Source organism: Scomber scombrus, chromosome 2 (genome assembly GCF_963691925.1).
Source record: "Scomber scombrus chromosome 2, fScoSco1.1, whole genome shotgun sequence".
Lineage (NCBI taxonomy): Eukaryota > Metazoa > Chordata > Actinopteri > Scombriformes > Scombridae > Scomber > Scomber scombrus.
Window position 1 is genome coordinate 15,159,636 of NC_084971.1, and position 27,026 is coordinate 15,186,661.

At 38.9% G+C, this 27,026-nt stretch overlaps 3 protein-coding genes across 4 annotated transcripts in view; 2 read left to right on the forward strand and 1 right to left on the reverse strand.

Annotated features, from left to right (window-relative positions):
* stx8 (syntaxin 8) overlaps positions 1–22,861 on the reverse strand; it is a 45,762-nt gene extending 22,901 nt beyond the window's left edge. Inside the window, exons 1-6 of one of the 2 annotated variants that reach the window (XM_062428171.1) lie at positions 22,757–22,861; positions 21,943–22,042; positions 21,735–21,829; positions 21,378–21,488; positions 18,031–18,164; positions 16,744–16,836 (exon numbers count right to left, since the gene is read on the reverse strand). In XM_062428171.1, coding sequence (XP_062284155.1) covers positions 16,744–16,836; positions 18,031–18,164; positions 21,378–21,488; positions 21,735–21,829; positions 21,943–22,042; positions 22,757–22,773 — 550 coding nt within the window. In that variant the 5' untranslated portion in view covers positions 22,774–22,861. Of the gene's footprint in view, positions 1–16,743; positions 16,837–18,030; positions 18,168–21,377; positions 21,489–21,734; positions 21,830–21,942; positions 22,043–22,756 lie in introns of both variants that reach the window. The other variant, XM_062428170.1, reaches the window with a different exon arrangement.
* The window catches only part of zgc:174863 (uncharacterized protein LOC100136852 homolog), a 304,874-nt gene that overhangs the window by 45,692 nt on the left and 232,156 nt on the right, over positions 1–27,026 (forward strand). The gene's annotated exons all lie outside the window — the stretch shown is intronic.
* LOC133985865 (TBC1 domain family member 24-like) lies at positions 25,006–27,026 on the forward strand (the record flags this gene model as incomplete). The annotated part of the gene is made up of 5 exons (XM_062425593.1): positions 25,006–25,247; positions 25,344–25,460; positions 25,847–26,263; positions 26,412–26,651; positions 26,891–27,026. Coding segments are annotated over exons 1-5 (1,152 nt in total), but the record flags the coding sequence as incomplete, so codon positions are not given.

Below are 27,026 nucleotides of genomic sequence, written 5' to 3' on the forward strand. Positions count from 1 at the left end.
AAATCTGACAAAAACTTTCCTCCTACATTTATTTCTGTATTCCATCCTGTCAATACTTTTCCATCCTACAATACGCCAATGTATTGACTCTTTCCATGAACAGGGGAAATCTGGGCCTTAACAGGAGTATTGCATGACTAGGATACCACTCAAGCTTTCTCAAACAACCTGGGCAGTGTGAGACTGGAAATGATCAGCGCTGTGCACATAAACAAGAAAAAACAAAAAAACAAATGAGTCACGCTGTCATCTCATGATACAGTCCAAATGAAAAACAAAACCTCATCGGTAGAATGAGAGATGTCGTCAACACAGTTGGGCAGGTATTGACTGTAATACGTTTTCGCAATGATGGCCTTGGGCTGTTTCAAACAGCTGGAAAGCCTCAGTATAATACACACAATTAATTAAGATCAAACCTTTAATGTCATCTACAGGAATAAAAAACTATATTTGACAAAAGACTGAAACAAGAGCACCTAGGACAGCTACTCCCACGTTATCAATCTTTAGAACTATTTCTATATTGGACTGCCAGATTCACCAGTATCCCTCATCCTATATGACCAGTCCTCAATGATCAGTGAATGCAATTAACATAAATTAAAATTGTCCATGCATAACATACAATTAATACACAAGTGATCATTTTAAATTAATGAAACAAGAACATAAAAACACAGAGCATCGACCAACAGCAATGAGGAGAAGTCTGCTCATTACCAGGCTTTCCACCATCGCCCCTCTCATGGCCAGGTGCCATCGAACAATGTGTGCGTGATGAGCATGAGGGTGCCAGCAGCAGCAGCAGCAGCAACAGCAGCAGCAGCAGTGTGAGGCAGGGACCACCCTGTCACTGGCATGGCACCTCCAAACCAGTCGCTGTTACACTTCATCACTACCATCACACTTCATTAGCAAGGACACCCAAGAGGAGGAGACATATTGAGAAGCTAGGAACTAAAAAAAATAAAAAAGGAAGAGTTGATTGGATGAGATTCATAGAACATGAAAGTGTATTAAAAGTTATCTTACACATTCATGTGATGGGAAACTAAAATTCTAGTATTTTCCTTTTACAGCAGCTCATTTCAGTGATTGATTTTTTGGTTATAAATAGCAATTCTAGTTACAATATATCAACATAGGTTCCCTAAAAAAAAACAAAGCAAAGCATTTGCAAGGACGCAACTAATGAACACTAGTCACTTGGTCTATACGATTTTAGAAAACTGTGAAAAATGTCCTCAAACAATGTAATGTTATCAATTGTCTTATTTTGTCCAACAAATAGTCTAAAATCCCAAAGACATTCCATTTACTACAGTATTAAGGCAAGGGAAATTCTGTTATTTAAGAAGCTGTAACTATCAAATGTTTGGCAGTTTTGCTTGAAAATGGATTCACATGATTAATCAATTATCAAAATAATTACTCATGAATTTTCTGTTCAACTAATTGCTGCATCTCTAGTTTGTTGTCAATGAGACTTGGATGATAACAGCTTCTTTAGTTGGGTAAATCAGAATTGGAAAAAAAACTTAAATGACTAAAAATTATCATTATAGCTTCCACCTTGGCAGGGTTTGGCCTTAAACCAAAATAATGATGATTTCTGAGGCTGACAGTCACCTTTTCTGCCAATTGTACTTTCTGTAATCCTCATAGTATATTCTACTAACATTACACAATAGTTTTCTTGATTATCACTATGTTATAAACAAATTAAGAGAAAGACAAAGAGAGAGAGAGAGAGGGAAATGAACCAAAATTTCACCAAATGAACAACTGTGGTTTAATTAAAATGATCTGAGTCTAATAACTCAACATCCCCCGTAGTGAGTGGAGCTTCCCGGCAGTACGCTGGCTGGCTTACTGACTGACTGACTGACTGACTGACTGACTGAGGAGTTATGGAGGGCCTTTGATCTTCACGCCAGACCCTGTTTCACTCATAATACACTCATACGCATGGAGACACATATGCTCCCATGCACAGACGCTGACACAAACACACGTGTATACACACTCTAGTCTATGAGCACCATATAGGCAGGCACACCATAACAGGCATACCAATAGAAGAGGGAACACACACAAGAGACCCCCCCACACACACACACACACACACACACACACACACACACTCTCTTCTGGGATGTGACACACTTCCGAAAGGCATTTGGGTCCCAGACTGAAGAGGAGTCATCTCCACTGTGACTGTTAACCTACAGTGGTGTTCAGAGGGAGAACAGGAGCAGTAAAAACCGCTGAGCTACTACACCCTTGATAGAGTTGTTTTATTGTGGAAAAGAAAGTTCAGGGCCAGGCTCTATTTATCTGCTGGGGATCAGCATGAAACATCACCTTGTTGTTGTTCAGTCTGGAAAAATGTTCTGATAACGTGGGATCAAATCTGGGTTTGTGGCCGTCAGTGGACTTTACTTTTGATCATGCACTGTGCATGAGTGTCCTTTTGACTACACTTTCAATATGCATCTCTAGTTCAAAGTCCTTACAAGCGGCACATCTGATAGAGAAGTAGCTCGAAAACAATAAGTAGTTAATAGAAAAATAATAGCTATCACACAAACCTCCTAAAGCATACTTTAAACAACAAAACCCAATGCTTGACTACACTCTTGCAATCGGCACACACTTGAATTTGATTTTGACGCTTTTTGACAACAAAGACGGAAATGGGAACACTTGGCATACCAAGGTGGCACATGAGATGCGCATAATTGCTGAAAATCTTAGTGAGTATGTGGTGGATTTGGGGTAATTGCACTGTACTCATGGAGGCCAGAACAAATGTTTGGCCAACAGCACGGCTGAAACAACTTCCCATCCTGAAAGGAAACAGCCTCCCACATAGCATGTGGACAGCTATGAGTAGTGCAGGGCACTAAGCAAACAGCAAAAATATGACGCAACAAGACCACATACATCATTGTGGGCTACATGCACTGAAAAACATGACTAGGTGCACAGAACCACAGAGTAAAACCACATATATACACACATTAGTGTGAATATGAGTGTACCGTGAGTGTACACACTGACACAGACCCATGAATGAATGACACAAACACCACAGTGCAAGTCTAATAATCATATGAAATCTGACAGTGCACTACGTGCAGCAACCATTTCAACAGCTGCTCATACAGCTGTCATGTAATTACCCAACTCTCCCAACTGACGAACGAGAAGGAGGAGGTGCTGATTACTAGAGGAGAAGAAGAAACCTCCACGGAGGAATTAAACAAATTAACAAATCCTGAGTGAGATCCTATGACTCCCTCTTCATCCACCCTAAACTTGGATCATTCCACCACCACAAAATTATCCCACAGAAGAGAAAGCACACAGGCCCGAATCATTCCAAATAGTAGGTGTAAACACCCAGAGTTTCAATTAGGACCTAGTGTGCAGCCTCAACCTGTACTGCCCACTAGTGGGTTCATAAGTGGGCTGCATAAGGAAGAAGAGACATGTGGCCCTTGATTTTAACTAATGATTCTTTCTATTTGAATTTAATTTAATTAAAAAGTGAATGAAAGTGAATTAATGAAATGTTTAACTACAGAAAATATATATTTGTAATCATTACAAATAAACTATATTAGCTATAAAAATAGATATCATTGCAAGATATCCCCATGTAAGTGTAGTGTGTTCGTCAGCTACAGGCACCAAAAGAGACACCACATATTTTTAGCAGTAATTGAGAAATGGTATGAACCAGTAAGGAAAATTTACCTAGTGCAGATATAGTATTACATATATTTGCAAAACGTTATCTTAATTTATCTCTTAAGTGATAATTAGATCCCTTATTTGGGATAACAAAGATAATCTAGTATAGAAAACATAGATAATGCGAATGAGAATACTGTATACCTAGTCCTTAAGGCGACTGGGTAGATTACCCTGGAACACAGATAAATGAAAAGTCATGATATTAAGAAATTGTAAAAAAGAAAGCTCTCATCATTCTCATCTCTATATAATTCTTCCAATGTAATTAATTGTATGTGTTTATTCCTTTAGTACAGACAGTGCAGGTCTGTGCTCACACTAAAATACTTACACAACAGCCCGTCTCAGACTCAGCTTGGAAAAAAACAGGAGGCTGGTGTTAAGCCAAGAGTGAAACAGATGAGAATGATTAGATAACGGATCAAAAGCCCTTTTAGAGGCACGTGTTTGTTCAAGTGGCACAGAACTGTGCAGTACTCATAACACATAAAAAGAACGTCAACATTTTACACAAAAAAGGGGCCCGTAAAGGGCTGCTCATTTAAATTGTGAGTCAAACCTAGGATAAGAAACAGTTTTTCCACCTTTTGTCTAGGGGGGATTTCTCGTCCTTAGTTTGGCCTGTAAGATGTGTCTGATTGCACACGTGCAGGATGATCAGATAGCAGATGAAATGGATGGAGCATAAAGCACTTCCCACCTGAAACGTTTTGTTCTAGTAAGGTGACACATTTGTGCAGCATGATTAAAGATGTGTAACCGTTTCAATGGGACAGAGATGTATCACTTTGAAGGCTGGGTGATAGTTATCGCTTCAAATACCTGCCCAATGCAATAACAATATACTGTATATGTTATGTCTACAGTCACCTACTGCAGAGATTTTAGTACAAAACTGCATTAAAAATATACTGAATACATAAAAGTTGAGTTAACAGTTTTTACAAAAGAAGTAAAAACAGCAAATGCTCTTTAAAACTCTAATCTGACCTCAGTTTGTGCTAATTGTTCAAACCAAATACGTATTTGGTAAATAAATGCACATATGTATGAGAGGAAAACACAAGTTGCACAAGTTGTTGACTGAAGTCTCTCTCCTCACTCTATGTCCAGGGTACTTTTGAAAAAGAGCTACATAAATAAATATCATTATATTACCTCCCTTATTCTTCTTTAAAAAATCTTTGCTTTTTCAAAATCTTATTTCCTTCTACCTCTGTCCATTCTTTTTTTGCTCATGATAAACGTCTTTAAATGAGTTCCTTATGAGCTCAACTGGCCAAGTTCTTCATTGAGAGAATAATCTCTTTGTATCTTTTTGACTTATCTTACTTTCTCTTTTCCCTTCTCATAATGTCTTATTCTCTCTTTCCCATCCTCTGAACCTTTGTTTTTCTCCTTCGTCCTCCCTCTATCTTCTTCACTCACTGCAGGAAAATCTCAGACTCCTTCGCCTCACTGTCTATGCAAAGTGCATCTGAAAGATTAGCCCACCCTGCTCTCTACTGCACTCTGTGTGTGTATGCGTGTGTATGTGAGTGAGTGTGTTTGTCTATGCGTGCGTGTGAGGTCTCGAACTCCGTCCCATCCCAGGCTGGCCAGTGGCCTCGGAGCTCCTCATGCAGATATAAATGTGGCCTGTGTGCCAATCACAACCTGACAACATGTGCTGGACATGTGGTGTACACTTTCAGTACAAACACAATGATCTCACACTCAGACAAGGCACTTCCACTCTCAAACATACACACTCATCTCCGTACGTGTGCGCGCGCGCACACACACACACACACACACTGCTAGAGAACAGATGTATATATGTGCACTTGCACACACACATAAACCCATAAAAATGCCCAGCAGATGAAGGTTCAACGTTCCCCCTGTGCATAAATGGGAACCACGTGCTGGCTTTTGGTTGAGGCAGACTTAGTAAAGTAAGTCCTTCCACTCATTATGTGGGATGACCCATGCTACCCTGAGGCTGAGGGGAACGCGAGGCAGCTCTCCATTCGTCGGCCCTTTGAACGTGGCCTCCAAACCAGAGCGGTTAGCAATTAAATAAACAGAGGGGGAGATTTGTTCCCACTGTCACTTGCATTAGCCAAAAGGAACCTGCGGGGCCAAGCCTGAGTCAGTCTAAGGTACCATTAAATGGCAGGGAATCCTTTGCCCAGAGCCAAAGGAACTGGCAGCTGAAATTGAAGAGATTCCCAACCGCAAATACCACCAACACATACAGCTAATGTGCTTCCCCTGGACAATCTGCCCGCAAAAGTGCTCAAGGGAAAATTTTTGCACAGCATCAACATCAGTTTGCTGTTAAATTTTACACATACCACACACACTCAGAAATTCTCCCAAAAAAAAAGCCATGACAGTGACTTGGCTGTGCAAACATAATGCAGTCAAATCATTACATCCTCCTTTTGAGCAGGTAATTCACTTAGTGTTGAAAGATGTAATATAATGGTGTATCTTTTATATACGTCATATGACTGATGTGTCCCACATACTCCGTGTTACACAGTGGCATATGTATATCTCTTTTACAGTAATAACGTAGATTTCCCTCTTGATTGCTGTAAGGACAGTAGTAACAATGCAGCGACAATGCAGTCCAGAAAGTTATGTAAATGGGTGCTTTCACGGACTACATTTATATGGAAAATCAATCTTTTTATTGTGGAAAAACTGCATAACTAAAACTTTTAATAAGTGACATAGGAGGTGCATGAAAACACAGGCAGGAAAATGTTCGATCACTGCAAATTATTAAGGTTTTTAATAATGTCTTCAACAAAATAAAATATAAAATAAAGTTGGAATAAAAAATAACTTTGTGAGTAGGGCATAACAATTAACAACTGACCAGAACATGGAAGAGAAATTACCTTGTTTAAATGTTTTTAAACTCCCACACAAGTATAATGTAATGCTAGTGCTGGTCATACATGTGTTGGTGGTACCTGAACATACTGGCTTCCTTTGGTCTGCGTTGCAGTAAACAAATAACCGAATGTCCATGAAAAGCAGTTAAATCATTGTGGTATTAACAAAAATACCTTATGTTGAATGTCCAATAAAAAATAAAAAATATGTGTATTGTGTATGAATATGAATGACTATTCGCTACTTTACCTAACCTAAGTGAGATATTGTATGGATAGTGATAATAAAGACAGTAGGAGTAGCTGAATAACATGTGAATTGAGGTTGATTGTAGCCATTTATAAAAGGTCATGTAAATAACAATACTGACAAGAACAAGTCTCCTCCAATTGGTTCAGTACAGCGAAGCAGACAATTACTTGAGGCTGCATCCCTGCTCATCATCTCAGTGATTTAGTGAATGAGTGAGTGATGTCATACTTCCAAATGGCAAAGAGAGAAGGAATCCTCCATTAATTAACTCAAGAAAAAGTAAAATATGACAAAGAAACAACAGTGAATTGTAGTAAGGATTAGTAATAGTAGGTATAATCAAACAAGTAATGATTTAAATCATACATCCTGACCTAGTCATGTTGCTGATGTATGGATCTGTTTAAAAGATCTATATAATAGAAATAACATTGATGTAAGAGATCATAATTGATTGTACAGTACTGCAGAATCTGTAGTCACAGTATTACTATCAAGGTTAAACATAATGCCCCTTACTGTCCACTAAGACAGGACAAAAAAGACAGATTACTCAAAGACATGGTAATAAGACCAAACCCTTCAAAGAACACACATACACTATTTGTTTCCAAGTGTTGTGTCATTCTCTGCTTTAAACACTGTGGTGGGAAAGAACTGGTGAAATCATATGTCCTTAGATTTTTTTTCCCCTTTCTTATTACTGTATGCGTTTTTTTGGCAATATGCACAATTGATAGTTTGTGAAAAAGCTTGCAACTGCCAGACATGGTGGCTGTGTGTGTTGTAGAGGATGGACACAGTAGGGAGTGGAGGGGAAACAACCTCACCCACTCTCTACACGGGCCTGTTGGCTGACATCTGGATGTGATCCGGGTCTACAGATGAGCTGAGTATGACTGACCACACCTCAATCATGCATCATACTGTATATTGGGCTTCTCTGTACAGAATGTCTGAGGTTATTTATGATTCATGCTTCCAGGTTTCTATGCTGTTCTAACCCCTACTCCACCTACCTGGCAGTCTGGACTTGAACAATATGAAGAACTGATACTGGATATTGACTGTACAAATAAACTTGACTCTACTTTAGGTCAGTGAGCCAGGGACTTGTCACATCTCCATTACAATCAAACACAAGGCTATCCTGAGTCTTCTTTCCTCATAATCAGATGCAACACGCATCTTGACAACAGCACACTGAACAAACTTGTCCACTACTATCATTTGTCCCATTTAACTGCTGACAAACATGTCGGTTAAATAAACTGCATTCTAAATTATTAATTAGAGGGATGTGTTTGGCACCAGTGTTCAGCTAAATGTACAGTCCTTCAGTTGAATTGATTAAAATTGGAGATTTCTCTTCAGCAATTTCAAGCTTAATCGCCCCAAAGAAACACTAGCTCCCACAAACATGCCAACTCAGGATCATTTGATCCATAGAGCTGTGGGGTAGGTAGTTCTTAATGTACTGTAATATCCCTTACACAACAGAACAGAACAACATCTTCTGGTCAAGGAAATTTGGACAAACGGTATTGTTCTCAAATGCAAGGACATGAACCACATTCTAAAGTGCTCAGTGGTTTTTAAATACTGTATCTGGTGCCAGTACCTGCTTGTGTGTCTGTGCTGGGGCTGATATTTTTGTTTTATTGATGTCTTAAAATAAATGAATCAAGTATAGTAAAGTATAGTGTAAATTGGAGAGAAAATAAATATTCAATTTATAAATTACTCACTCAAACTTCTTTATAGTGCAAGTGAGGCTGTGTGCAGTGAAGTGAAAGGGCTGTGCTGAGTGACCGGGTAAAGCTATTCCTGAACTCCTGTATTGTATGATAACATATCTATCATATCTCACAGAAGCAAATCTTGAGTGTCTGGCTTTACAATGCTTTCTCCGCTAATGTTAATAGGAGCGGGAAAGAGTAGCCAAAGTACAGCTACGATAGCCATCCATGACATCATTGAAAACAACCACAACTGCAGCTGTAACCAAGGCAATAACCATGTCCACAGTCCACAGTTACATGTAAAGTGCTAAATCATCTCTTGTTTCTGAGTGAGTGGACCAACACACTACTCGATAGTTATTGAAAGACAACACAAATTGTCATGTGATGTAACACTAAAGTTCTTGAGGAAAAAAATGGTGTGTGACCCTTCAAGGGCTCCAACAGTGATCTTATCTTTTATCATTCCTTCCTGTGTCACAAAGTCAATTTTTTATGGGTACTGAAAACTCCCGCTGTGATTTAAGACTTTGATGAGTGCTTTTCACAAAGGTGTGAAAGGCCAAGCACTAAAAAATAAAATGTGTTTATTTGTTTAATAGTAAAATTGAAAAGTGAGATGTGATTCTGCTACTCACACACTAATGACAACTGCAGCTGCGATTATTATGACTCTGCCCCATCCTAAGACTGCTGCAAAGTCAGGCCTGAAAGTCATATAAAGTGTTTTCCACCATCACTCTCCTCTACTACAGCCACACATCAGTTCTCTCTTCCTGGAGTCTGAGAATTTCTGCCACTGCCTTTTTTTATGTGGAGCCTTTCCTGCTAACAACTGTCACCAGCACACATTTGTTCCAGATGGATCGAGATAAATCAAAGCCATGATCCAGCAACAAAGACTGCAGCTTGGAGAGCAGAAAGCATGTAGGAGGGATACCTCCAAGGGTGAAAACCTCAAACATGTTAGCATCTATTAAAAATAAATGAGATAAGAAAAGGAAAATAATGTTCATCATTCGTATACCCTTTTTTGATGAGAAAAACATTTTAAGCAAACCAACCAACCAACCAACCAACCAAATTTAAACCAAAAAATTATCAAGTAACTATATCCACATATTGTATTTGTTTGTATAGCCTGAACATTCTATAGACTAAAATCCTACATTTATCTAATCTAACAGCCTATTTTTATACTACTGATTGAGCCTTACTTAGAATATCAGAGAATATTATTGATTTTGTGTGACATAAAGTAGACCCAGTGTTTATAACATATGGGGTTACCTTAATCAGTGCCAGGTTTATGATTTCTTTCTCACCAGTGTCACTGAATAACACTTAAAATAAGATGTGAGTGTGTGATGGAAAATGAGCCACTGGCACAGAGCCACTCAGTCAGCAAAACCACATAAGGAAACATTCAGACAACCATTTTTGTACGTGGATTACATTAACATCAGTCACTGATTATGGTGCCACTCCATGAATGGAGAAATTATACAGATCCAATCACCTCTGAACACCTTTCTGAGAAAGAAAAGACATACAACAGGTTGCATTCAAAGAGAATTAAGTAAACCAAAGATAAACCCACACTTAGACTGATGAAAGAAGACATCAATCCACTAAAGGAAACAAAAGATGGCATGATTGATGAAATGTCTTCAGATGTTTTTCTTTAGAGTCCAAATATGTTAATGTCCTTGCTGAGCCTATAAGGATTATTCATCACTTGGCAGCCGCTGATGTGCCCCAAGTGCCTGATGTCATTGTTAGCGCCCATCTTCTCCACAACTCTATCACTGTGACACCAACAGGCCTGAGACAGAGATGGATGCTGGAGTGGATAGATGGAGAAATAAAGACACAAGGACTCATGATTGATTGTACCTTGGTTAGGATGCGGAACACAGGAGTTTGGCCTGGCAACTAGTAGTGCATCCACGCTTAGCTATCGTTTGCTAGTTCATCACACAGTTACTGTCATCAATGCCATTTTGGAATCTCTATTCACAACCTTCTATAAAAACAGATTTAATCTTCAACAAGTCTAAATACAAAACAGATGAAACAGGCATTGGGAGTAGGGTTGATTAAATATGAAAGAATCTGATTAAAACTCTATTCTAATCATACTATGTTTTAATCAAAGCTGTCTGAAATCCACAAGCTGTTCTTTCTGTAAACTTCCCAGAAGTTTTAATGCTATATCTGTATGAGTCACAAGTGTTCCCATTTACCTGCTCAGAAAAATCTCGGAGAACTGGACGGATGGTTTTATGATATTGCTACAGATGATTAGGTCCAAGGAATTGGTCAAATATTGGTCATGGTTTTGAGAGTCTCTCTGGGAGAAATTTAAAAAATGAAAGAAATTAAAAAATATATATATATATTATTTTTTTTAAAGCCTGACAAGTTGGATTCTACAGAATACGATGAAGGGCATTGAGTCTTGCTTCTTAAAAACATTTTGGTTTTTTAACAACTGTAAAATGCCAGGTTGGGCTTTGATAACTTTGATTAAAAACAATGCAAATAATCTTTAATTGTAGGCCTACATCAGAGTAATGCGTTTACACTACAAGATGAAAATATTCACTTTTCTCTAAACTAGGATTACAAGGAAAAAAGTCTTACATCAGTTCTTCTCAGAGGCAAGTCAAGTTTCAAGTGCAGCCTGAAGTTGGCATTTTCTTATGAGAAATGAAACCAAAGCATATTATGATGTGGGTGTCCAACATTATTCCTCCATCATTTATAGCTCTCAATATTTCAAAAAGTCAAACATCAGTCAGCCAGTATGGTGGTCACATAAGATGATGCTCTCTTTTGCGGCTCATTGCAAGCTTGACATTCCTCTGATGACAACACTCTTTTGAACATCACATCATGACTCTCTGCATTTCCATGCCGTCTGGAAAACACTACTCACTACTACCAGCCTCACTTTGAAATTGAGCGAATCAAACAAACATTAAATCAATCTTCAACCCTAACCACGCTGACTTTCTGCCGAGTGCCATCATTAGCACCGTTTATTTGCTCACCGAGCTGTTTCTAAAAGCAGAAGCAAGAGAGAGGGCTGTGCTCTCTGGCATAACTGCTGATGTCACTGTGCTGCCGCTGTAAGTGCTTCTGCCCTCTCACTCTATTGTTTATTTGGAAGTCATTAGTGCTGCCCAACTTGGACCATATACATACTCTGCTGATGCAAAATCAAATCAGTGATCTAATTATTAGACAGTAATGAAAAAGTAAAGTCCATCCATTTTGTTAGTGGCTGACTTACTAACAGAGAGGACACTTGGCAAGCAACACACATTTACCTTAAGACTAATCAGGTGACAGAGTGCTTTACGAAAACACAAAAAAAAGTCACAGATTGAGTCACTGCAGCAGCCACATGTTAAATTAAAAGGCCAATGAATTACACATTAAATCCCTTAATAGGAAAACCAACATAATTGAAGCAACGCACGAAAATGTATTAAATCATGATTACAACTTCAGAAAAATTAGTCAACAGATTTTGATACTAATTAAATCGTTTGCACTCCCAGAAGCACTCACTGCCAGTGCCACCATCAAAGCAAACAGCAGGGCACCCTGGAGGTTGTGTGGTTAACATGCAAACCATTAAGTGTGATCGTAATGTCCCCCATCCAATTCTGACCGAGGGCCTTTATGTTGCCTTTTCTTGGCAGTGAGCACCATCGCCTGACAATCACCAATTTTAAACATGATTCCTAAAAGCAGCGGATTATACATTTGAATCTCTGCAATGTTGGACTTAGTCTGTCTTTTACAGAACTGATTGGGTTTACTGTATATCAAGTTTTGAGGGTCCCTTCAAAGATAATTCATTTCAACATTTCAAAGATGACATTAGTTGTTAAACTGCATATTTATATAGATAGGTATTTATGGAATTTTGTTGGAAAATCTTTGTCTTAAACCAACTGCTACTGTCTCACAAAAAATATATATATATATATATCTTAGACATAATCTAAGCACATGGTCAGACCTGCTGCCTTGCCTAAAAGAAAATATCTCTTGGATCCATCTAAAATTTGTTCCAAAGGCCTCAATCCAAATGACCGTCTGTTTCTCTTCAGCCCCTGATACATACACTTTGTGGTCATTATTACTGTGTTCTCTGTAAAGATAGGAGCTGCTTAGCAATAGCAAGCAGCCCAAGATTCACAAGATTCAAAAAATCTGATGAATGAGGCAGTCAAGGTTTAAACTCTTGCCGCCTCTTTCAAAGACCTTAATTTTACTCAGCTAGCAACTGTCTGTCACTCACTAGTACTAGACATTGACAGCTACTGATGTCATTGCTCCAGGCCACAATCTCCGAAATATCAACACTAATAAAGTGAAATTAATGTTGATCTTTTTTGGTGGGAAGGAAGACTTCTGCTGATGTAAGCCATTTTAGTTGGTAAGTGCTGGACTATTTTCAGCAACATTTAATTTGGAAATGAAAATATTCTGATAGTAACATCATGTTAGAAATATGAAAGACCTGATGGCAGCACATAATTTAACTAATTTTAACACCCCCAAATAATCATGAATTTCTCTTTATGTTATGACTGGCAAGTAAAATGGGAAAATCTACAGTGTGCAATGGAATAATGTTATGTGCCATAAAGCAGAGACTGAATTTGAAGTAATCGCTGCATACTCGTTTCTGCATTTCAGTCCATTTTGATCCAGTTAAGTCTGAGACAGGAGTATCTGGGGGCTCTGGGTTCATCTCTAAACCTCTGAAAAGGGTCATCTTCCTTGCTGACCTCAGCCGGAACTGTTTCCCCAAAAGGAAATGACTGCAACCTTCACTGCACTTGGGTCATGAGCTAGACTTGAGCAACCAAACTACAAAGAGCTTAATCTATTTATAGGAAAACACTGCCACAGTACAGTGATCAGGGGGAAAAGGAACCCTACAAGACGGAAAGACAGTCGGACGCCAAGGTTACACGCCAACTGTCAAGATCAACAAGGTACCTTGCCTTTCCCCTGCTTTATAACTTAAAATCCATTTCCTTTGCCTCTATGAAAACATTAAACTATCCAACTTACTTTTTACACTGTCGATTTTGACATTTAATACATGTAAGAAATGCAGCACCTACAAAACTGTCTCAAGCAATAATCCAAGTAATTTAAGTGTAAGTCTTCAAGAAAAACATTCCATACATTTTTTGTATGCAGTATACATTAATTCATTGAGCCTTAATGTATATTATAGTAAGAAAAACAGAACCAGGACAAGCCACACTTAGTTCATATCTATGCCCAGTTAATGCTATTATAACAAGGAAATAAAACTTAAGAATACAAAAACTACATTCCTTGCATACTGGATTAACTACCACGGTGAGCTAAAGTGAAGGCTGAGTCTTTAGGGTGGCAGAGCCTAAACAGATAGGGCACAAGACTCTCTTTAAAAACACACCTAAATTATATCAAATAAAGTTTTGTTATAAACACAACTGCCATAGCAACAAGACCACTACACTGTAATTTAGTATGCCCGCTAGGAGTGGAGACATAATGTTTCTAATCTCTATTTGTGGTGTGTGTTCAGCAGCAAGCACAAGACTGGAAGTGAAAACAAACAGAGGTGATGATCACAGTGTTCCATTGACACCATTAAACCATCGCTGATAGAGAGAGGCAACCTGTTGATACGCCTGCACACCAGACTCTGAAAATATGGTTGTTGGTTATTTTTTTAAATTTTCAAATAAAGTGTAACACATAAATACTTGAACATTTGATAACTTTATCAAAATGTTCAAGTATTTGACTTGAATCAAAATTATGTAATAATATCAAAATTATTACATTTGATAGCTGAGACATGACTGCAAAAAAGCATTGCATTTAAAAGCTAGACTACTTCTGTTTGGCACATTGCTTTCCCAGTCAGTACAATTGCACACGTCTACAGATATTGCACATACTTTTGAAGCAAAAATACCCAAACCTATTTTGACTGTGGGCAGAGCTATCCACTCTCCTCTTAACTTGTCAATTATTCCAAAGAAGCCTGAATCAGGCTTAGGGAACTAGGGACACATCAGCAGTCACTAGAAAGTATTTCTGCTGTTCAGGAATCTACATCTACATGTATCATATATCCCCATTTTCCACCATGTCAGACCAAGACACCAAGATCTCTCCCATAACTCCACATGAGATGAAACAGAAGAGACAGAGACAGAGGGAAGATGGTGGGACAAGAAATTGGAGGGAAAAAAATGGTTATAAAATAAATTACTGTTGAAGAGAGGCAAAGGAGAGCAGGGAGTGAGATGAGAGATGGAGGGGCAGCAAAGGTCCCACAAACGAAAGAAATACAGGGAGGTAAAGAAAAGCTGTGGAAGGCCTGAGCTCTGCAGGCCCTGTGAATCATTGCCTGGTGTCAGCAGGCCTTATGAACCTGAAGCTTGGCCATAAATTGTGGAGCAAGATCCAGAGAAGACTGTGAGAAGTTCGAACTGGTCCATGAGGACATTCTACCCTTTTCTACTATCTGGGTAACCCTGGGGACCAATTGCATTGCATGCAACATGATTATTTTCTAAAAAAAAAATGTATGTAATATCTTATCATTATCTCATTGGTTACCATACCAAAATGTGCTTGGGGGAACAAACAGGTGGAAATGTGTGCAGACTTCTATAAATCTGCACAGTTTGGGTTTCAACACATGGAAGTGATTACAGTACCCACAAGTGACATAGATATTTTTGGCCATTACAGAAATAAAGAGTTGAGTTCCTATCAAGTCTATATTCAAGAGTCATATGCGGTCTATACATTGGAGTAGTGACAAGCAAAATCATTTGCCTCCTCGCTCACTTGCAGTGAAACTGGTGTAATTCTCAGTAACAGCTCTCACATCACCCATTCAAGTTCGTATTATTGGAAACACTGACATGTAGCTAAAAAAAGGGCAGAAAAACATGCCAGTGGGAGCATTAGAGCAATGATCCGTCTCTAGTTCAATAAGGTAACAGGAGAGCAGGCTAAAACAATCAGCTTTCCTTTCTTTCTCTTCCCTTCTCCCATCACTGCCAACCAAAAAAAAAATCAGCCAAACATCTGCCATTTCTTCCCAGCAGAAGGGAAGGTCGTTTGTTTCCACTCCGAGATCACTCAGTTATTCAACCTCTGGACTTGTTTGGGTACAACTGCTCAGACAGGATATTACAAGATAGTACAACGCCTTCTTTTCCCAACTGGAAGCTGGTAATCGGCAAAAACAGACAACTGCCTATAAAGTAGGTGTGTGATAAATTTCCAGACAAACAGCTAGCTATTTCTAAGGACACAAAGTCTATTAGAAAATCCACAAAATTAAGAATATTCTAATACGTTCATTTATATTTGCGGTGTTAGACTATGTTTTTAACAATCTAACAATCTCTCTGTTACTGTCAAGATATTTTCCTTTGTCACATGAGAAGCTGACATACTGATGAACCTTCTGGGCTCACTGTCAGTGTGAACATTAAAGATAGCCCCACAATCAGAATACCCAACAGAAACACATGTGTACATCCCTTCTGTAAGACAACAACCTCAAGCAACCTCAAGTACCACCCGTCTGACCAGAAAAACAGTCTGTGCTCCTTTCTGTATAGCCCATTCTACCTGTGATGGAAGCTATTTATGGACTGATGCATTTAGCCAGAAATAACTCAAAAGCACCATTAGCTTGGCGCAGATCTGATTCCAGAACACAAAACTCTTTTCAGTTTTTTCCAACGTCTTTAAGTAGCATGAAGAAAGATCACTTTTCTCTGTGAGACTTAGGAAAAAGGTTAACAGAAATGAAGTCAGTTGCTCTGACCGTGGCTGTGTGTGTGCGTGCATGTGTCTGCTTGATACTGACTATGTCATGGTCATTGGTGTGAGGGAGTATCACTGTCCAACAAGTTACATGAGGCCAGTCGTTCCATTGTTGAACAAGTATGTCTGATCACTTTCACACAGTGGTGCGTAGTATGTCTGGAATTCTTCTGACGAATACGTACAAAAACACATGCACATTCAACTTTACCATTCTGTTCATCCAGCTCATTTCCAATCTCCTGTCCCATTATCTTCTGTCGGCTGATGACAGCTGCTAGTGCATCCAAGCCTGCATCTTGTGCTGAGAACAGAAAGGAAAGAACATTTCAAATACTTGAACAGGAGACACAGAGAGACAGAACTAACTTCATGCAGCGCCATAAAACATGACGGAAATGTATTAGTCAATGTGATGTTATCCACCTACAACTCTATTTCAAATTAAGCAGGTGGGAACAAGAAACAATAAAGACATGCAGCAAACTGAAAAAGAGTAAGGAGAGAGCAATTACAGTAGAACTATACTGTACTTGTGATATAATGAGGCAACTATTTGGGAAATGGGAATGACAGGCTGTTGGGGTCCAGCTCAGCTCACAGTACCACATGTGAGTCATTCAGTACTTTACCCCACTCAGCCTTACTTCTGTTATTTCAACTGCAGCAGGCCAAGGTGGAGAGGAAAAACAGTGCAGCTGAAGAGGAGAGATTTGGCCTCTGTAGGTCTCCCAAGTTTGACACGCTCTCTACCACAGGAATTCTTTATGGCCACAGGTTCAGGCACTCACCATTACCCAACTCCACCAGAAATCCCACTGGGGACTAGAAACCTCCATGTGGTTTGGTTTCACTGTCTTAACAGGAATCTCTGATCCCAAATTGAAAATAACCAGAGCCATAATGGAGACATAGAAATGAAGTGTCACATGGATTCAGGTGAACTGATTTCTGGGTGTTCGAGTCATGTCAAAGTCACTTCGGAAACAGGGAAACGCAGGCATGGGCTTACAGTATATCTTCTGGATGTGAACTATAATGACCACCACAATGTAGATCCACATGTTACTACTAGTTAAATACAATACATGTACTGTCCCGAATGTTTTTATTTTGTTTGTTTTTTCTATCAATTGCATATTCTCTCCAATCAAACTTCCTGTGCTCTTTTGTGTTTTACTGTAAAAAGCATTAGACAGACAGAAGGTGATGTACACAGTGTTTCCATTTCCATTTAGAGATGTCATGTATGATGGGGCTTCCAGACTATATTTGTTGGAGAGGTGCAAATAGGCACAAATATGATTTACAAATATTATTCCAGAGATGCTGTATACTTTCAAAAAAGGTTGTATCAAAAAGCAAAACAACATAACAGCATACTTGAAAAAGAAGTTTGTTTAATCACAGAATAGAAATATAATGTTACCCCAGAAAGACTAGCAATGTATTTTTTGGGTTTTTTTTTGTTTGCTGTAATTCAATCCTGTGAGATTACCTTCGATGACTCGCTGTTGCTGCTGTTTGATCTCTCCAAAAGTCAGCCCCTTGGTGTCCTCTGATTCGTTGATCAGCCATGGGTTGACAGCAACTCCTCCACTCGCTCCTGCCCCTCCGGCCATCAGCGTCGACCTTCTAAACATCATCATAACAACATCTAAAATGTTTCAATGGGGCCCCTCAAGTTTTTGTTAGAAAACAAGAAGATTGTCATACACTAACTAAAAATATTTTGGAGACCATGAAATCACTATTCCAACCCAGAAGAAGAGCAACAACACGATCAAAGATAAATCACACGACAGTGCACTACAACTGAAAGTAGATTGCAAAAGTGCTCTTTTTGTATGTCAATCACCATTTCAGCATACAAGTGTACAACGCTCATCATGCATCAGTGACTTTTAACTATGTAAGAAACAGCTTATATGCCTGCATGAGATATGATTACAATGCACGTCTGTAAAGTTTTTACAGAAAACACATCTGTACAAGGCATGTTCCTTTTGCAATATTGTACACATTTGAACATTTATGACCGCAAAACCCCTACAGATCACAGGAAAAAGAAAAGTGTTTATTTACTCATTTTGTCTTTTAGGTTTGTTGAACGATTGAAAAATGCCTGGTTAGCTTGTGCAGCCTGTAAACAGTGCGTTTTAATCTTTCACAGGATTGTGGATTGCCAGGGTGGTTTTCGCCGACAAAGGGACAGACCAGAGAGCTCTGCACTGTACTGTGCTGTGCTAAACACTGCTGTGTGGTTTAAAGCTATTCTTCTGCTAATGGCTTAAAGCTGTGTCTCAGACCCCCCCTGTGGCTGTCTTGTGGTGACAGGCTCAGGGTCTCTGTGTGAGGCTGGATTTAAGTATGTCTGCTGAGAGCAAGTCGTCTGCTGGTCAAGCCCAGGAAAAGTGACCCGAGCCATATGTAGGCCCATCAGTGACTAAAGAAATGATAATGGCTGTGGTTTTAATAACGGTTTCTTATTGGCATACTTAAACTGTTCATTGAAATTCTAAAGTGGAAGGTTTTATATGCAGCAGCAAAATGACTTTTTTTGTGTGGCATGGGCTACGCATAAAACTACTCTTATCTCATTATGTGTTGACTATTTCAAGCTGCTTTTGAAGTGTTTGGTAAAGCTTTGTCGACAGTTCACAATGCTGCTGGCTGAGGCTGATACCATCAGAGGAGTAGGTAAGACAAGGCCTTCAGTCTAATCTCTCTGACATGTTTGATTACTATGAGACTGTGTGCCAGCCCTCTACTTCCTCCATGCAAGTGCCCAGTGTGTGAAGATCCAATTAACCAGTCAGTGGGGAGCGCCAAAATCAGTCAGGCACATCTCTTGGCAGCCACAAAGCACTAGGCTGCCGCCACTGGGGCCTGAGCACCCAGGTCCTGACTGAGTGACTTGGACAGGCGAGATTTAACTAATTACAACTATTTCCAGTGCAATCAAATACAAAGGAAAGGTTAGTGAATAATTGAGGAAAGGTGGGTCCGAGGGGCTATGGGGTGAACTGAGCCTTCAAATCTAGGCGCCATGTCTTCCCTTTGCTTAGTCTGAAATGGAGATGGAGATGTATTGTTTCGGGGATAGATTGAAGACCCCATCTACGACCTCCAGCCCTTTTCTCCTACCCAAAATTCTCACTGAATTTGTGTGTGCGTGCATGCACGCACACACACACATTCTGTCCCCAGAGACCACACAGTGGGAATTGGTCTTACCCACAAATCCAAATTACCCACCACATATCACTATTAAAGCTAGGTCTCATTGAACAAACTAAAAACCATATGACCACATGATTACGGTTTGCCAAGTTAATTTATTAGAAAATGTTAAGATTTTTCTTTTTTCTCTCTGTTTTTTTTTTACAGAGCCTTTTATGTAATTGGGTGTGTGGTCTGTAAAAAGATGAAAGCCTGTGCAAAGCACCGCTAAGTAGATCAATCGCAAAACCAAAACCAAACCTTATGAAAGATATCAGAGAAAGACAGGTCTCCTATGAAAGGCATTTACTAACAAATTCTACTCATCTGATCAACAGTGATGCTTGGTGTCAATTTACTGTCATTTCAGTTACTCCTCAAGCAATTATATATGGCCACAAATGAGACATACTGTACTGTAGAGGAACTGAGCCTCTAGAATATTAAAAAAGTAAAAACCACTCAGTCATAACACACACATATCAAGTTGGAGGAAGTCAACAACATGACACCATTTCCTCTTCCTGTCCAAACAAATATCACCTAGACAGCACAAGGTCAACCCTTAAACAAAGTAATGACTGCCTGCTGCCTAAGGTTTCCTTAGCTGTCACATTGACATGACATCAGATGATGAAGAGGATATGAGTTTTGGCATCCCGCTTTTTGATTAGCTCCATTAATGATCAGTGGACAGTTATGAACTGTAAACCCAGTCCTTCCGAACTTTTTCATCAAAACACACACATTTATACATTCATACGCATGATTGTGTGTGTGTCAATTTTGGGAGGTGCCAAATGTGTGATCAGCAGTGCGAGGCGAGCAGACCTCTTAATGAAAAAGAATCAGCTATGAAGTTAAGCGCCCTGTCAAAATGGCTGACAGACAAACTTCCTTCCGAATGATAGCACAGAGAGAGGTCATGGCACATGGGTCACACCGGATGTACAAAGACTTTCACAAAAAGTTAGTAACTGGTGACATATCATCAAAGCATAGCTCTGAGCCTATGACCTCTCTGGTCAAGGACATAGGCAAGAGGATGAGGATTCATTATTTTTAATTGGACAACCACCGCTAGATATTATTTTTTAAAAAGAAAAAAAATCATAAAATGAAAGGTGGCTTCTTCTGAGCAGGATGGCCCCTGAAGCTTGTTTTGACTGTACTGACACTGACTGAAAGTGAAAGAGAGAGATTCAACGTGGAGAAATATTCCAGAATTTTCTGGAGGTACTTAAACACAAGCTGGGTGCCCAAGAATTTTTTTAAATGAAAGTGTTCTAAGGAAGCAAAGACTCACGGGTAATTGAGAACAGGTTGTTTGATACAACACAATGGTTTTGAAGATTGAGAAACAATAGTTCATACATTTGATGGAGGGTTCAAGCTGTGTTGATGAGTGTCCAAAGTGTACATGAACAATTCACTACATCCCCACCAGCTACATAAGTTATAAGAAAAACATTTTATTTTAATCTAAGTATCTAATTCATCATAAGTATTCTAAGATTTAGCCACACCTTTGAATTTAGGATGTAGTGGATTTGCAAACACACACTTTCTTAACTTACACGTATTATTACTTTAGGATGAAATAATTCGCCTTGAATTTGATACCTGGATGGTTCAGACTCCGTGATGTCTCCTTTAAAAGTGGCATTAAGCTGTTTCTCCCTGGTTAGAAGGTCATCAATAAGGTTCTGCCTCCTGTCAGCTTCTGACTGCATTCTGATGAGGTCACGTTAAGGTCTTGGAAGAAAAAAGGTCTTAAACCACCTTCAGTGATATTAGTCTGACACTGTGTCAGTTCGGAATTAACCAATGATTAGGGCCTTTTTCAAAACACTCTAATGCCCTCTATAGGAACACAGCTGTCACTACAAACCAGAAAATCCCTCCATCCCAAAATGTAATCTCAGTCTCATGACCTCCACTGCTTGTGGAAGCAGACTGCTTGGTCAGAGGAAAGGATACATGCGCCGAGAAGATGAGGCTCGCAACAAACTCTCTTTGAGCTGGGAAATATTCTGTTTGAGCTTCTGCAGTGATGCCCGTAGTGTCATGTTGATCTGAAAAGACAGTAGATAGTCATGCTAGCTGACTACTAGAGAAAACCCTGACTATTTCAGGGGAAATCTGTAAGCAATGTCAATGTCAATTATCTGTCATAGTAACAACTTACCTTTGCAGGGTTTCCCCCTGTTCTCTGCTGCCTGTTTCGTTCATGGATGTTTTCTGCTATTTCCTGTGCCAGGCGACAAGTGGCATCATAATTTTGTGACCTATAGAACAATGAATGTCATAAAAGTGTCATGGAAATCAAGCTCTCATTGCCAACTCATAACAAACCTTAGCCACAGATAAATTACGTTGGCAACATAGAGAAAGTCCTGTTAAAATGAGAAATACATTAGAAATGAATGAAACAATGCAGTGGCTCATTGGATACGTGTATTATATAAATTGAGAATAATTTGCTACTCTGTTTTAAAACCTAATATGATGGTGGTTTTTAGTTGTTTTGTGAGTTTCAGAGGTATGAACAGGCTGAATAAACACTCCTGACAGCCTCAACTGCAGCTGCAAACTAGTTTGTATTTCAGAGAGCTGATGTATTACACTGTAGATGTTTAGCGTTATTTTACTTGAATTTAGTTAAGTGTAACGTTTAAGAAGCTCCAGCTTGACATACATCATGTGACATTTTAGCATTCCCTTTCTACCTCTTTCGTTTTCACCAGCGTAACAGAGTTTTAACCCGAATAGCAGAAAAAAGGGGTAACGTTTTTATCCCAACACGTAAAGGACATTAAAATGCTGTTGTTGTTACACCTGTTTGAAAATAGTGCTGGTAAATGACTGGGTAACGTCAAGCTTTAAAGGGAAGAGCTAGCAGTATTAGCGAGCAGGATGAGGAAACAGTATCAGGATTTGAAGTTATTAACGCTATTTGCTATCGTTAATTAATCGACCAAGCCCCCGAATTAATTACTTACCATGTATCCTGAGACATTTTGATAAAGGTTCGTTTTAAAGAGAGAAATACACTTAATTTGGACCATCCGGCAGTAATAATCTCTAGCAGACTGTTTCTTGTTTGGGTGTGACGTCACTACGGCGCACTACGAGGAACAATTTACATATGGATGTAAATGCAGAAAAACAACAAGCAACTGAAAATCATACAAGGGTGTATTATATATATATATATATATATATATATATATATATATATATATATATATATATATATATTATATATATTATATAATTATATATATATATATATAAACAAACAGATTACTTTGTAAATGTAGAGGACTTTTGGTCATAGTTTGTTGTTATGTTCCAAATGAAATCCACCAAATTGAGATTATAGAAGTGGGTGTGTAATTCAAATAGCTTTACAAAACCACATTTTCACAAACACATGCACTGTCTTTGTAACTGTGGGCAAACACACAGGCTAAATCAATGAAACATTTGATAGTAAAATATACAGTAGCCTGGGGAGCACAGCTTACAGTTAATGGAAGAACATTTGATCAATATCAATGTCAGGTCTCAGCACAGCAATAGTTTTAAAATACCTTAAGATAACCCTTTTTCTTTTGCAGGCAAATTAAAAAATATCTTAATTAATCGAATTGTATTCAACTTTAAAGATATCTGTGTTTTAATATTTTTCATCCTTTACATTATACTCAAAGTATAAAGAAGAATTGTTATTGCCTTTGCCTTTATGGAAATTAACATGAAAAAAACAAAAGCACACCTACATTACTACTTTCTTCACTCATGGGACTAAATAATTTGTTTTTCAGCTCCATGTGGGGCCCACATAGGAGATATGTGTTTGTAGAGGTGTAATGTTTCATGACCAAACAACGGTTGTGTTTAGATCAAAACATATATCTGTTGTGCAGAATAATAACCTTTGGAAGATTTCTCGGAATTTACCCGGTTGACGTGTTGATGTAACGCATCGAGTAGTTTCTGAGAAAGATCAACATCTACTGCGTAATTACCCTTATATTTCTGATGACCTTATTCTGAATGATAAATGTTTTGATAGGTTTACCTCTAAAAGCATTTTACATTTTAAATGTGTTCAAACTTCTTAATTGCAATAGGAATTAACTATCTATTGTAGATTGTACACCATGTGTGTAACTTCTGACAGTGACATACAGTACATGGTAATGATCAGGGTTATTTAAAGGACACTTGGTCAATATTTACCTGTGTTTTGTCATGTGGATCTGGAAATTCTTAGTCCTAGCACTTTGGTTTTGATTATGCTATGAGAGTGAATCAGTTACTTCTGAGAAGGAGATGATGTATGTTGACTCTATATGGAGAAAATAAGTGGAATTTTTCATTTTAGTGCCTGAAATCACCACAAACAAAACTTGTCTCACATGTCCCCGCCCACACTCTTATATAAAGCCCACATCCACAGAATGTGCAGCTACAAACAGGAGACATTTTACTTTCCAGCTTGAATTTCTTTGAAGAAAAGGGACTTGAGATGATTCATGTTTCAAGAACACCAGAGTTCTCCAATTGTGGAAACATGAATTCAGTCTCAATGCATACATCCTCTGACCAAGACATGAACTCTATGGCAGGAGGGAAAAGCAGGCAGAGGTCTCACTCCTACTATAACGCAGAGGACAAAAAAAATTATGGTCTGCAAACACAGACAGAGGAAATCCATCTGAGACCTCGTTCCAGGTATGTTTTCAATTCTGTTAATGATAACCTGGATTTAAATGTGTGATACGAATGTGGCAAAATTGGATGGCAGGCAAATAATTCATTACACAAAAATGTTCACAACAAGGTAATGATTATTACTGAATACATAATTAATACAATGATCTGCCTTTTAGGTCTTTTTACAGTTATGCGACATCAGAACATTACTCCGACATGGGAAGCTTTGACAGGTCCAGTCCATTGAGACAGAGGGCAAGCTCTCTACTGCAGTATCAAGTGAACAAAAAAGAGAAAAAAGAAGGGGATGGGGGTGGGGGTGGTGTTTTAATCCCCCCCAAGAAGTCTAAGACTAAGCAAAGCAAGCACTCAACTTCAAGAGAAATTCATGGTACTGAAATAGTTTTCTATAATGGCATGTAGATTTTTACAAAATTAGATTATGTTTGAAAATTTGAAAAAAGCAACATTTTTTTATTTATGCTAATCTTATTCAGGCAGTAAAGGCAGCCTGAAGTCAGTGTCCATGATAACCATCTCTGAGTCTGACAACTGGGAGATATGCTCCAGCTCTGGGATGAAGTATGGACAGTTTGTGGACTGGGAGAAGATTGATCCTGAAGCGGCAGAGAGATACCAGCAGATCCTGAAAAGTGGGCACCAGCAGCTGAAAACTATGGGCCGACAGGGATTCTGGGCCATGCCCCATACACTGAGGGCCAAAGCTTACTACCACATCATCCACGGCATCAATTCCAGGTTAACACTGTCTTGCTGAATATCATACATTCAAATTTGAAACGGTGTGTGCATGTTAATAGTACTCAACAAATGAATGAATGTGGACTGTTGTTAAATCTGCAGTGGGTCTGTCATGCCAGACAGAGAAGTTTACTATGAACTGGCCAAGAAGCACTTTGGAGAAAAGAACATAAGCACCCACCCGGTCCCAGTGTTCATGGAGGCTGGAGAAATACCCAGGTAATTTTATGGGACCATGGTGGGAATCCATAGATCACATCAGTTTATATCTATTTCATGAATGTGTACTTTGGAGGCCCAAGCTACAGGAAAGAGTTTTTTGGATTTTTGGAAAATCTCAAGCCTAATGTCAAATTAAACAAGCAATATGCATGTACAATAAGTACTTTTACAGTAAAGCCACTAAAATGGTCCACCTGCAGTGATGTAACTTTGAGCCAGAGATATGCTTCAAGTATTGAATTGTGTCCATTGATTTGCCACCAATGGCTATACCTGTGTTGCTCTTCTCTGTTTTCCCAATTTGTAACAGCATGATCAGACATAACCATGTATACATTTCATTGGAATATGACTGAATTGTTGCATGTTTTTCTCTTATCCAGATACTGCCTCAACAAAGCTGGCCTGAACTCTGTTAAAAAGATCCTTCTTTGCCTATGCAAATACTTCCCAGACATGAACTTCTGCCCCATCCTTCCTGCCTTGGTTTCCCTCCTTTTACACTTCAGCCAGGATGAAGCTGAGTGTTTCTACAGTGTGTCCCAGCTGATTTGCTACAATGACCCCAACAAGCGGTACATTGACCAGACCTTCCTGACCTACCGCGCTTCATGTATGACCTTCGGAGATCTTGCCAACAGGTGTTGCCGAGGCATCCGAAAGCTGATTGCCAGTTCTCACCAGAACCTTTTTGAGTTTTACTCTGACTGGATCATGTGGATCTTTGCTGAACTTCCATTCACATATGCCATTAGAGTGTTGGATGTTTACCTGTTGGAAGGCTACAAGGTTCTCTACAGGTTTGTTGCAGCTTTGTTATCACATGTAAAAAAACACCCCAAAACAAAACAAAAAACATTAAACCAGAATGTGGTTTCTCATGAGATTACTATCATTTCTGAAAAATTCACATAAAGGATAAAAATATTTTAAAATGATTCTTTGTAGGGTGGCATTGGCTTTGCTCAGCCTCTACAAAGTATCTGTGTCGTCTCGAGTTGCAGACGTGGAGGACTTCAGAACGGATATGAAAAGGTTTGTGCAGAATGTCGCTCGCCACTGCACAGCTGAGAATCTTCTGGAAAGGGCCTGCATGGTTCCAATTGCCACAAGGAGAGAGCTCAACCTCCTCTTCAATGCCAATAAAGACTCCCTCATGCAAAAAGGTGTCAGCATCCACCAGAAGAGGTGGGTGAAAATGGAAATTTAAACAACAGAAAAGTTTATTTAGATATAGAAAAAGATAATATCCAGTGAGGGGTATATTTGTAAGAGAAAATTCCCAAATGCAAGAAAAAAAATCTGTTTTGGATCATTTTCTAATAAGCTTTAAAGTCATCATGTTGGGTTTTTCATGGGGTACAGCAGTTACCTTACTTCAATGTCATATTCTCACCAAAGTTTTTTTTTTTTTTATGTTACTAAAGGCAGTCAGTCGATTCAGTGGACTTTAACAACTTCAGCTCCAGTGTTGTGACAGGGACAGAGATGAGAGTCATCTGGGCCTGGATACCTGAGCGCTTTGCCCTTTTCAGTCCTATTAGGTTGTTTAGTACAGCTGAA